The sequence below is a fragment of the Telopea speciosissima genome, chromosome 9, assembly GCF_018873765.1.
Source record: "Telopea speciosissima isolate NSW1024214 ecotype Mountain lineage chromosome 9, Tspe_v1, whole genome shotgun sequence".
Classification (NCBI taxonomy): Eukaryota; Viridiplantae; Streptophyta; class Magnoliopsida; order Proteales; family Proteaceae; genus Telopea; species Telopea speciosissima.
Genome location: NC_057924.1, coordinates 52,464,124 through 52,477,490, shown reverse-complemented (window position 1 = coordinate 52,477,490; position 13,367 = coordinate 52,464,124). Strand labels below are relative to the sequence as shown.

Genomic DNA, 13,367 nt, shown 5'->3' with positions numbered 1-13,367 from the left:
CCTGTTAGTCAATATCATTGGGACCAAGAAGAAAACTTGCAGAGCCACAAAATCAGACCTGTTTGGCCTGAAATTTTAGATGAAGCTTGCCTTGTGCAATTAAAGACCTTGCATCTCATTCCCAAAATTCCCTTATATTGGGTGTTTTTTACCAGCAACCGAAACCGAGTCTGCAACTGCCGCCTGGTAGCACCTGTGACTTTCTTTTAATATTTCCTAACCTCTATTTTGAGTACTTACCGTTTGGATTCAATAGGTCATTGGATTTGTGACCTTCGTCTCAAATTTCAGCTTGATTGGTGCTCATATGGGTGACCTTCCTCATCTGAAATCAAATCCATCTACTGCTGGTTGTGTCATAAGGAAGAAGACTACTTTGAGTAATTGCATATAAGACCCCAAGTCTTATAATTACATAAATTTCTCTCATTCTGAATTTTGTTCTTAACTTATCCCATTATTTTTCTGAATTTCCAGCTTAATCCCTTTCTTTTAAATTATTTAATCGTGTCCTAGGGACTGTTAGCCTCACTCAAAGACATCCCAAATAGTTCTAAATAATTATGAAAGTGCCAGTACTCACTCAATTTGAGCTGTTTGTCACTTGTGGGACCATAGGACCCAAATTTGGGGTTCCCTAACATGATGGGGTTGCATTAGTTTGACCACCAAACCACTCCCTTAAACATAACCAAAAACCACCTATTCCACTCAAAAAATGATGTTTACAATGATTTACATAGACAATAACTAGAACACTAACTCCTTACCCCTCCCCTTCTTTTGAAAAGTTAGTCCTAGCTTCCCAAATATAGATCAGAATGACAGGATATTGGTCTTGTTTTAAGGGTAACTAAATAATCTATCAAACCGAACCAAACAACACAGAAGAATAAGTTTTGACCTTCCAAAAATAGACCCAGAAGAAAGTGTCGGAAATATCTTATTCCTAGTAACCTCAAATCATCAAAAAAGATCTAGTGTTCCTAAAACATACTCAGGCCACTGAATTTTCATTATGGGATGCTCCCGCATCATAAAGAAGGCTTTTAACTATGGCTTAATAAGAGCTAGATGACTTGTCATCTGTAGATGTGTTATAAAGACCCCAACAGCATCAGATTTAGAGCCAACTGCTAACACTTTTTCTTGTTCCAAATTGCTAGCTGGTCTAATAACTCAATCTCGAATACTGGTCAAGATATAAGTACACAGATTGGTGGAAGTTAGAATGTGATCGCAAAGTTTCTGGATTCAGTCGTGGTGAAACTAAATTCCAAAGAATAAAATGAGTACACTTCCAATCTAGGAGAGATCGTTAGGAATAGGATAAAATTGATTAGGGCTGACTAGGGTCATATGAATTCAAAGAGAATAGGGTCAACAAAAGAGTTAAGCACTGTTATGAGACTGTGAACGGTAACCGTGAACAGTAACTTTGAAAATAATACTAACAATAAGAAAAAGTAGAAGGAAAAAGAAGAACGGCTGACCTGAATATCAGGATTCAGGAATTATCAGAACTATAAGGAAACTTGGCCTTTGCTAACCCTTAAAAGTAGCCAATCTACTTAACCAGAACTCGAATTAATTCATTCTATCTCTAACACATAATTAACCAAGGTGCATGTCCTTACATAGAACTCTCAAGATATGACTTTTAGTCTCTTAGTATGGCTAGAACTTTCCTTATCCTTGTACAACTCAAAAACAGTACTTATTTTACGTATAATAGACTGAAAACAGCATAACTGGACTACTAAATGACTAGGGGAAAAAAGTTAACTACAATATCAGAAACCCTAATGAAACTAGGATTAAACAACCTATTAGACTTGCAAACTCCTAATGCTACCAGGAAATGGTTAAAAATTGTATACCCCCCTTGGACCAATATTTTTGGCTTTGTAATTGAGCACATTATAACCAAAAACTTAAAAAAAAAAAAAAATTAAAGCCCATACCCATCTACTACCAAAACAGGGACTGGTCTTAATGTATGACTGCATTATATTCCCCACTTTTGAACATAAAATAAAGGTATACTAATCTATAGAAACTGAACAAATTGTGATATGTATCTCTGAAAATTAGAAATATATCTAGCAATGAAGTATAACAATGATGTTCTATAAATTCCAACTGATGTCAAGGTTCCCGATATTATTCAGGTTTGCCTCATGAACCATTTCACCATTCCTTTCTTTATTTAGGTTGCTTGGATTCCAGGAGGAAAAAAGGTGAACACTTACTCATTCTTTAACTACAAATTTAAGTTCATAATAAAATTCATCAATTCATGGCTTATCGACCGATCATACTAAACAACACTATAGCAATACTAATTCCAACTCCCACTCCTACATACCGAAAGGTACAGATAACCAAGACTACTCTGCTATGTTCCACATCTGGGCAAGAAAATAATTGGAGATAAAAGCATTCCCTCCATCCACAAAAACTGTCCTATTTTTGTTATTCCACTGTCCCATATTGTTTGTCCCTTGTAAAATTCAACATATGAAGTTCCTGTAACTTTATCGACACCATGTAGCTGAGTATTTCCTGGTTTCCTGGGCTATCCACTTTCCTCTTACTTTCATTTTTCATTTTTCATTTTTCATTACTCACTTTTCACTTTTCTTATCCCAGTTCTTCATTTTTACTCTTCATCCCTCTTACTTTCCTTTCCCTTTGTGACAACCTCAGTTTTCTCTACTTGTTTTGAAAGTATCCATGTAGCCAACCCAATTTGGTTGGGATAAGGCTGAGTTGTTGTTGTTGTTGTTGTTTGAAGTTCCTGTCACTTTCCCACAATACTCCTCACTACATTTTCTATTAATTTTGTGTTTTCTTTTCTTAAAGCATTGAATATTCAACATTCAAAATATACCGAATTAATGTTTTTCAAAGAGGTCAGTCTTTGTGGGATTGAGAGAGTGAACAAATTATAGGGAGAAGAGGTCTCATTGCATAGGTTAACTCATCCACACTTACCTTTTCTTCATGTTATCAGTCGACATATTCAAGTTCACACCAAGCACATCATATGGAGTATCATCCTCAGCTGCCATAATTCTCGTCACCTGTTCACAAGTAAGGAAGCCAAGAAATAGGATAAGAAAAATATTTAGACAACCATCAATGAATTGACTTTCCTATTTCTACTAGATTTAAGGACAAATCTGATAGAACTTTTTTTTCCTAAGGGAAGAGGGTTTACTCAATTTTAAAAAGTTTGAAAAAGAATTATACTCCACCCAAACCCATCCTAACCCTTTCCCAATGTAAAAAAAAAGACACCAAAACTAATTAAGAACACCTATCGAATAAATTTAAGTAACCTGCTTTCCAAAAACAAATTAAACAGAAAATCGAAGTATGACTCAAATTGAACTTAAACTCCGATATTCCCATTGGTCATTCCTACTGAAATTTGAGACCAGATAGACATAAAAGCTAATCAAGTACTTTAGGGGGCAAGGTGTACTTGAGGCACAAAGGCCTCCTGGCTACTAAGATGTGAGGCACAAGGCAACATTCTCAACCGAGGGACAAGACAACATCACTTTTAAGATTAACATGTATAGAAACACTCTATATCGTGTATATATATCAAATAATCCATAAATTTATTTAATAAAAAATGGCATACCCAGTGCATGAGGTTCCCGCCACTACAGGGTCTGGGGAGGGTCATAATGTATGCAGCCTTAACCCCGCTTCGCAGAGAAGCTGTTTCTTGACTCGAAACCACAACCATTAGGTCGCAATGGAGCAGCAACCTTACTGTTGTGCCAAGGTCCGCCCTCCACATAAAATTTATTTAATATTGGCACAAAAACATAACCTAAGAACTATTGAATAGTGATGGCCACTGAGAGGGGGGGGTGACTCAGTGGACTATAAAACTTTTTCCCTCCAACAGGTTCACCTCCTAGTTCACCTGTTGAGATCTTTAACACTCACCACAACCACCCACACAATGTTCTCAAAAGACACACAGTCACACTCTAATAGTAATCCTAACTCAGTCTCATACAACTACAGTCACTGATATTGCTGCCAAGAGCTGCTAAACAAAGTGCTGCCAAGAGCTGCTATGTCAACTGTTGGAGATCCCTCACTCAAGCACACTGACTCAATCACAACTGGAGGGCCTCACTGATGACATACATATACACATACACACTGGTTCTTGGTAATTACTGGGAGGATCTGAATACAAACCACAAAGACGTCTGCACACCCCAGCCAGACTCAAAGGCTCTACCAAGTGTGTACACCCATCCTGCAAAAAGGCACTTCTAACCAAAGCAAGCAAGCATCCACAACACAGAGAAATACGTGCTTCGGCAAGTTGCCTACATGCACGGAGTAAAAGTCACTTGGACCTCAGCATCTACTCATCACTAATTTTCCCAGCATAAAACTGAGAGGTCGCACCCACAGCAGATGATGTTTTAGTCACACCTATGACTCAGGACATCTGACCTGCTTCTATCCCTAAGTACAGAGATAAGGGTGTTACCCCCAATGGTTTCCTGGCACCCACTAGTAACCAATACTGTGTCCAGATGCAACTGGACAACTCAACAACAATACTTGGGCTTATATGAATGCCCTACAATGTCAAGCACATCTAGCATAGGTCTCAACATGCATCCCTACTGCTAGCATATACAATGAATACCGAAATACAAAAATTACAAAGTCAAGAGATAGAGATTCTCACAACCATGTAGTGTCTCTGATTCCTGGTATCCGTAGATCAAGCCTGGTAACTCTGGTAACTCACTGGAATCTTCAACTTCTACCAATTTGATGGAGAACTGGAATCTTCAAGTGTGCTTAATCACTTATGCTCTAGAGTGGTTCCTGGCAGTGTGGGAAACCACTTTCTTCTTCCCTTCTCTTTTCTTTTCTTTTCTTTCTTTTTCTCTCTTCTTTTCCTTTACCGAATCTGAGATGGAGCTTCTTCTTTCTTCTTCCTTCCTCTTTTCCCCTTTCTTTTCTTCTTTCTTTCTCCTTCTTCCTTCTTCTTCCTTCTTCCCTCCTCTTTTCCCTTTTCTTTCTTGGTTGCAACCACGAAATAGAGGCTCTGGTTCTATGATTTCAGATCTTCAATAGCATCAAGGAAGGCTGGAGACATGAGATAGAGAGGGAGACTCAAATCTTAGATGCATACAACACCTCTTAGGGCTGCTACCCCTTTTTTTTTTCTTCCTTCCTTCTCTTTCCCTCTCTTTTTCCTTCTCCCTTTTTCTTCTATTTTGCACTCCACGGTTCTGTGTATTCACCCATGGAGAAGAAGAAGACAACTTCTCTTTTTACAACAAAAGACTTTTTGAAAAAGTACCAAAAAGACCCTTAGAGATGAACTAATAAAATCTTCACAAAAGGAATCTTCAAAATGGGTATTGCTACAGAAAACTTTTTAGAAAAGTCAATGCACGTCTTTTGAGAGTACTTTGGAGAAGTAATTTCAAAATAGAATATTTTAATCTATTTTGCTCTCAAAAGCAACGTTACATCGCCAACTTATTGAAAATTTCAAAAGAGCCCCTCTAATCACTTAATTATGTCGCCATAGACATAACTTAAATTTATTTGCAAACAAACCCCTGAGACACAAATTGATTCTGTGAAGCTGGCCGAGAGCAAGACTCGACAACCAAAATTTCCAGATTTGCTTCTATTCTGCGCACCCATACGAGAAAATTCATAACTCCCTCGTCTGACGTCGGATTAACGAACCGTTTGAACCGATGGAAAGAGGACTCGACGAACTAAAATATTCATGTAGAATGCTCCGCCCAATTCTGTCATTATACCCTCCAAAACAGACGAACACGCTGCCAGTGCGAAAACCTATGAAATCAACATTCTTAATGCACCTAGCCTTCACCCAAGGCTGTTTAAGGCTTCCAAACACTGCAATAAATAGTCTCATGCCGCTACATAATCCCCAGATGCTCCAACATCATTGCCAACATGTCACATCACTGTCAAATGACCAAAATGCCCCTATGAGCTGTGGCAACACTCTATAGACCTTTGTGACTGACTAAATCACCAACATACTACTGGATGCTCTCTGTCACCTGTCTAGGCCATTTGTCCTCTGCAAAATGACATAAATGCCTCTGAATGCTGTCCATGCCTAAAATGACATAAATGCCCCTGGATGACTCCCAAACACTATGGCAGAGAGAGACACCAGTTGTGCATAGAGATATCCCAGGCAGGGGGAGCATTCTCGGGCAATTATGCTCAGTAACATGGAGTAGAGATTGGACTTGGGGGGAAGTCCAAAGGAGGGAGTCCCTACTGAAGGTGGAAAGCAGCCCACTTCAACCCTTTGCAATTATTGTCAAGGGGGAGAGAGAAACTCATGAGCATGGATGGCTTTTGATGATATTTTGCTCATGATGTGTTGACAACAATTCCAAAGGGGGAGATTGTTGAACACAGTGCAGATGACAGTGATTGTGTGTTGGTTGTCATTGTTGGCAACACAATGCATGTGTGTTGTTGTGGTCAACACAATGCAATTTGGTGCAATTACAGCATTATGGTTGAGCAGACATGCTTATGGCAGTGCAGGCAGTGACTGGATAGTGTCCCCACCATCCCCAGTAGTTCTTACAGTGTTCACTACGGCAATGATATCATTACAGGGGTTTGGCAGTGTATACAGCGGTCCTATAGTGTTTGGGAGTCATCCAGGGGCATTTCTGTCATTTTAGGCATGGACAACATTCAGGGGCATTTATGTCATTTTGCAGAGGACAAATGGCCTAGACGGGTGACAGAGAGCATCCAGTAGTATGTTGGTGATTTAGTCAGTCACAGAGGTCTATAGAGTGTTGACACAGCTCATAGGGGCATTTTGGTCATTTGACAGTGATGTGACATGTTGGCATTGATGTTAGAGCATCTGGGGATTATGTAGCAGCATGAGATTGTTTATTGTAGTGTTTAGAAGCCTTAAACAGCCTTGGGTGAAGGCTAGGTGCATTAAGAATGTTGATTTCATAGGTTTTCGCACTGGCAGCATGTTCGTCGGCATTTTTGGAGGGTATAATGACAGAACTGGGCGGAGCATTCTACATGAATATTTTAGTTCGTCGAGTCCTCTTTCCATCGGTTCAAACGGTTCGTTAATCCGACGTCAGACGAGTGAGTTATGAATTTTCTCGTATGGGTGTGCAAAATAAAAGCAAATCTGGAAATTTTGGTTGTCAAGTCTTGCTCTCGGCCAGTTTCACTGAATCAATTTGTGTCTTAGGGGTTTGTTTGCAAATAAATTTAAGTTATGTCTATGGTGACATAATTAAGTAGGATTAGAGGGGCTCTTTTGACATTTTCAATAAGTTGGCGATGTAACGTTGCTTTTAAGAGCAAAATAGATTAAAATATTCTATTTTGAAATTACTTCTCCAAAGTGCTCTCAAAAGACGTGCATTGACTTTTCCAAAAAGCTTTCTTTAGCAATACCCATTTTGAAGATTCCTTTTGTGAAGATTTTATTAGTTCATCTCTAAGGGTTTTTTTGGTACTTTTTCAAAAAGTCCTTTTTTGTAAAAAGAGAAGTTTGTCTTCTTCTCCAAGGGTGAAAACACAAAACCGTGGAGTGCAAAATAGAAGAAAAAGGGAGAAGGAAGAAAAAAAAAGGGGTAGCAGCCCTAAGAGGTGTTGTATGCATCTAAGATTTGAGTCTCCCTCTCTATCTCATGTCTCCAGCCTTCCTTGATGCCATTGAAGATCTGAAATCATAGAACTAGAGCCTCTATTTCGTGGTTGCAGCCAAGAAAGAAATGGAAAAAGAGGAAGGAAGAAGAAAGAAGAAGCTCCATCTCAAATTCGGTAAAGGAAAAGAAGAGAGAAAGAAAGAAAAGAAAAGAAAAGAAAAGAGAAGGGAAGAAGAAAGTGGTTTCCCACACTGCTAGGAACCACTCCAGAGCATAAGTGATTAAGCACACTTGAAGATTCCAGTTCTCCATCAAATTGGGAGAAGTTGAAGATTCCAGTGAGCTACCAGAGTTACCAGGCTCGATCTACGGATACTAGGAATCAGAGACACTATATGGTTGTGAGAATCTTTATCTCTTGACTTTGTAATTTTTGTATTTCGGTATTCATTGTATATGCTAGCAGTAGGGATGCATGTTGAGACCTATGCTAGATATGCTTGACATTGTAGGGCATTCATATAAGCCCAAGTATTTTTGTTGAGTTGTCCAGTTGCATCTGGACACAGTGTTGGTTACTAGTCGGTACTAGGAAACCATTGGGGGTAACATCCTTTGTTACGCCCGTGCCCGGACCCTGACCCGAGCTCCGAATATAGGTCTGAAACCCGATGGATACTGGGTCTTACCCACTAGCAACCTGTGGTGCATCGACCCAGTGATCATTTTTTTTAGGAAAATCTCCGGTGATACTAAACCTATCGATCCGAAGGCAAATACTAGAGCTGTGTTGCTATTCCATACACCAGTTGATGAGCAACCTTGGTACAATCCCTGCTTAACCCAAATAGGAATAAATTCATTTTAAATAATTTAATGGGGTTTAAAGGCGACAAGTTATACAAGGACAATGTCGTAGGCATGGCTCAGGCCTCAGTGGGACCCAAATGCAAAAATAGCAAGGATTTACCTACTGGTCCATCCATACTGGTCGATCTGGATCAACCAGTCCAATGGACCAGTGTTGCTGTACTGCACAAAATGCATCTCAGATGTGTGGGGCCCAATGTTTCGCACCCCGGGTCACCTCTCCGTACTTAGAATGACCCGTGGAAATATTGCCATAACATTGTGCTCATGTGGGACCCACTTTGAAGCCAATTGCATTGTAGAATGAATTTCAAGAATGCATTCTTCATAAAACTGCTTTAGGCCAACAGGCCTTAGTGGCTGGGCCTATATAAACCAGCCTTCAGCCCAAAAGACCCCTCCTATTCATTTCGTTGGAGAGAAGGAAGAGAGAAAGAGAAGGAGAAGGAGAAAGAGAAGAGAAGAAGAGGAAGGAGAAGGCTTGGGACCTCCTTGTGCTTGGATCCTTCAAGGTAAACTCTAAGCCAACATCTCCATGCTGTTTACCTATCTTTTTCATGGCTGCAACCATGCTGTAGTCTGTAGATCCTGCTGTACAACCATTTTTCCATAATTTCTGTGATAGGAATCATGTCTTACTAGCCTTAGATACTAGGATTCTTACATGCATGCATGAATCTACTAAGGTTGACCTATTATCTATTTTTCTCATGATTTATACTTGCTGTAACTGACTTTAACAGCTTGAATAATTGATTTTCATGCCCATTGCTAGCCTTGAATGGTCCATATAGATGTAGGAGCCTCAATACCTAAATGCATGATGAATCCATGCCCTAGTTCCTGAAACAGAACTGTTACAGAACTGATAAAGACCACTCTATATGTTTAAAAACCTGTTGATTTTGTGTACAAGCCATGCATGCTTGCATAGGTATCCAAACCCCCAAGAACCCCATGCATGTTGGATCTATTGCTAGGTATATGTTAGATAGCATATATGGAACCCTACTGCAGTCCCTGATTGTCCATGCATGCACCCAACCCAGAGATCTAAGCCAAACTTAGCCTGAACAGCTGAGATTTTCGCACTGCTTGTGCACTGGTCGATTGGAGTGGTCGATTGGATCAACCACTGTGAATCAACCAGTGCGCGAAACTGAAACCTGTGTTACCCCTGACTTACCCCTTGATTTGTGATGCCCTGCATAGGGTCTCACACAAAATCCCAGCTAAAAATAATACCCGGAAACCCTGTTTAGAGCCAAACTGACACCCCGGGACAAGTCTCGGGCAACCAAACTCGTATTTGATATGGAACCATGACTCAAACCATTAATGGAACCACTTTGGTGCCAACAAAAACCCTTGGTGTGAACCCTTTCCAAATCTGTGACTGAGACCCCTACTGACCCATTCCTACTGGTCCATTGGATGGACCAGTACCAATCAACCACTGCAGGAAATCAAAGCCTGTGCTGACCCTGACCTACCCCAAGGTCTGAAACACCCTTTCCTAGGCCTTTGGTGTAAACCCTAGCCTAAACCTCCTTAACTCAACCCTGTGCCTACACTTGGAGCAATGAGTTGATTGCCACTCGTCCATTGGATAGACCAGTTCAATCAACCAGTGTTAACCATTGATGAAGAACTTGACCCTAGCCTTTGTATTTACATAGAACAGTACTTGGGCACCTTTTGGGTCTAAAATCATAAACCCCTTTTGAGTTTTGGCCACAGCAGCATACTGGTCCATTGCCACTGGTCCATTGGACAGACCAGTGCCAATCAACCACTGCTGCTGTCATGGCAATTCTGTGTCCTATTTTGGTCTGGGAGTTAGACCAAGTTCACCCCTAGACTTTTAGGGTAAAATGGTGTATTAATATAATTCCTCTAATTTATTTACTTAGGCTTTGATTGTTTGCCCGATGACGTGTGTCCGAGCATCTTTGCGGAACGACAATCCTTTGAGTAAGTGGAGCATAGCCAAGGTGAGTAGAATTACACCATATGTGTAGGTGTAGCATAATTAATGAGTTATGATATCAATAACAATTTACTTTTCTATCTTTATATTTATATTCTCATGTTCTTATTGGAATTATGTTGAGAACTACTGATGGAATGCTTGCATATAAATTGTTAGCCTAAATAGAAACAAGGCCGGTGGTAGCCCGTAGAATGGGATGCGGTTGACACCACCCAACTCGTATGATATCACTAAAACTGCTAGTCTAGATGCCGTAGCCGGCTTGGAAATGAGGCTAGTGGTGGCCCGTAGAATGGGATACGGGGCACCACCTGACTCATACTATATCATGTAGAATGCATATGGTTAAATAATCATCACCCGTGCTACGAACCCTTGCCAACAGGGATTTAGGTGTTGGATACCACAAAAGTGTGAGGCCAATATCCTGAAGGGCATTACTCGGTCAGTTGGCTCATCGGGTCACTAGGACAGGTGATGTCTGTTGGCCCATCAGCTAATAGGGCTGGTGGTAGCACAGTGGTAACCTAAAGGGCCGATCAGGCTGACCTTGGGAAGGGATGCTGGAGCCGACTGGTCTTCTCCAACAACTCAATGGGTGTATCGCGGGAAGGGGTTGAAAGCCCGCACCAGGGATACATGTATTAGGGATTATAGTAGCACTAGCCCGCCTTAGTTGTGATGTTAGGTGGCTAATAAATAAAATGAACTGCACCTCATGCAGGACTCATTTGGTTGTGCTTGCATGTGCACGCATGGTTTATATTTCATTCACGGGCTCGGTGAAGCTCACACTCTTGTATATTCTCTTTTAGGTGATTTTGCAGGTACTGGTTTGCCAATGGACGATGAAGTTGATTGATGGACTATAGATCTTCCTCATGTTGTTGATCTACGAAGATTTTGTTATTATTTGAATTTATCTCTTTCAGGAAGTGTATTACCATGACAATGTACTTTTTGAAGATAAATGGATATGTATATGATATAACATAGGTACTTGGGATTTTACTGTAATAAATATAATCTATCTTTTGGGTAGTTTTTCTTTTATCTTCCGTCGCCTCTGATATTCATTTATTATCCTTTGCCTCTGTTGGTGGTTTGTAACATGTAAATACTGCTTCTGGATCCTTGGGGTTTGGCGGATGCGGTTCGACATCCGGGCCACCCGGCCGATCCTCCCAGGGGGTGGTTTAGGGTGTGACACCCTTATCTCTATACTTAGGGATAGAAGCAGGTCAGATGTCCTGAGTCATAGGTGTGACTAAAACATCATTTGTCGTGGGTGCGGCCTCTCAGTTTTATGCTAGGAAAATTAGTGATGAGTAGATGCTGAGGTCCAAGTGACCATTACTCTGTGCATGTAGGCAACTTGTCGAAGCACATATTTCTCTATGTTGTGGATGTTTGCTTGCTTTGGTTAGAAGTGCCTTTCTGCAAAGTGGGTGTACACACTTGGTAGAGCCTTTGAGTCTGGCTGGGGTGTGTATACGTCTTTGTGGTTTGTATTCAGATCCTCCCAGTAATTACCAAGAACCAGTGTGTATGTGTATATGTATGCCATCAGTGAGGTCCTCCAGTTGTGATTGAGTCAGTGTGCTTGAGTGAGGGATCTCCAACAGTTGACATAGCAACTCTTGGCAGCACTTTGTTTAGCAGCTCTTGGCAGCAATATCAGTGACTGTGGTTGTATGAGACTGAGTCAGGATTGCTATTAGAGTGTGATTGTGTACCTGTGTGTCTTTTGAGAATACTGTGTGGGTGGTTGTGGTGAGTGTTAAAGATCTCAACAAGTGAACTAGAAGGTGAAACTATTGGAGGGAAAAAATTATATAGTCCACTGATTCACCCCCCCTCTCAGTGGCCATCACTGTTCAACAAGAACAAATAAAGTTGCTAAAAGCCTGAAAAAACATAAATTTCTGACATTCTTACTTGATTTAAGTACTAAGGGGAAAAAGTACAGTTGCTTAAACCGACCATGGCAATTGAGTCACGTTAATATATATGCTAAATACTTGAACGCTTGGAAGTAATGCATAGTTGACATGAATGATAAAGATAGAAAAAATAACTTACAAAACTAACACAATATGGCAATAATATCACTAACTATTCAAAATTGCGATTATTAGGAATAAACATTAACCAATACAATGATAAAATTTTAAAAAAAAACCTAGTTCCATAAACTAAACAATTTGCAGATATACAAAGCAAGCTTTATTTACTCAACTATGTCCCTAAAGCTGCAATGCTTGAACAAAAAATGGATACGTTTTGGTCAAATAGAACAACCAAACCATAGAGGTGCACAAATATGCAAAGCACAAAAAAAAAAAATAAAGGAACAAAAAAAATGCACAAAGTTGTGTGCCTCAGTGGCATAGTACAAGGGCACAAAGGGGTAATAACACTGCACAACTCCAAGGAAACTACTAATAGCATGACGGCACTATGAAAACTAACATAATCTCCAGAAACACCTAGTTGAACCTCCAAGTTGCAAAATACAAATAAAAATTACATATGAAAACTAACAACAAATATTGCGACTCCAATGTCACCATAGAAGGACCCAGATTTGTTTGGATCACCTCATCCTTACTGATTGTGGCTGGCCCTGGACAAAGCTAGCTCGATCTGCCTCAGATAAAGGCTGAACAAGAAAAGCTCGAGTCTTAGTTGACCCATTCGTCCAACCCCCACCCCCAAAAAAAAAAAAATCAAACCTTCCCTCCCCATGATGGGTGAAAAAAGAAAAAAGGCAAGACATGTTGCTTATGTTCTTATTTCAGTCAACACTT

At 40.2% G+C, this 13,367-nt stretch overlaps 1 protein-coding gene and 1 long non-coding RNA gene across 2 annotated transcripts in view; both read right to left on the bottom strand.

The window, feature by feature from the left end:
- LOC122640299 overlaps positions 1-13,367 on the bottom strand; it is a 32,890-nt gene that overhangs the window by 6,279 nt on the left and 13,244 nt on the right. Inside the window, exon 7 of the mRNA XM_043833453.1 lies at positions 2,998-3,086. Within this exon, the coding sequence (XP_043689388.1) occupies positions 2,998-3,086 (89 nt within the window). The remainder of the gene's footprint in view (positions 1-2,997; positions 3,087-13,367) is intronic.
- On the bottom strand, positions 3,823-13,279 carry LOC122640301. Its single transcript, XR_006329643.1, has 3 exons — positions 12,440-13,279; positions 7,439-7,440; positions 3,823-3,850 (listed from the first exon to the last, which is right to left on the bottom strand). It is a non-coding gene; the product is annotated as an uncharacterized LOC122640301 (long non-coding RNA).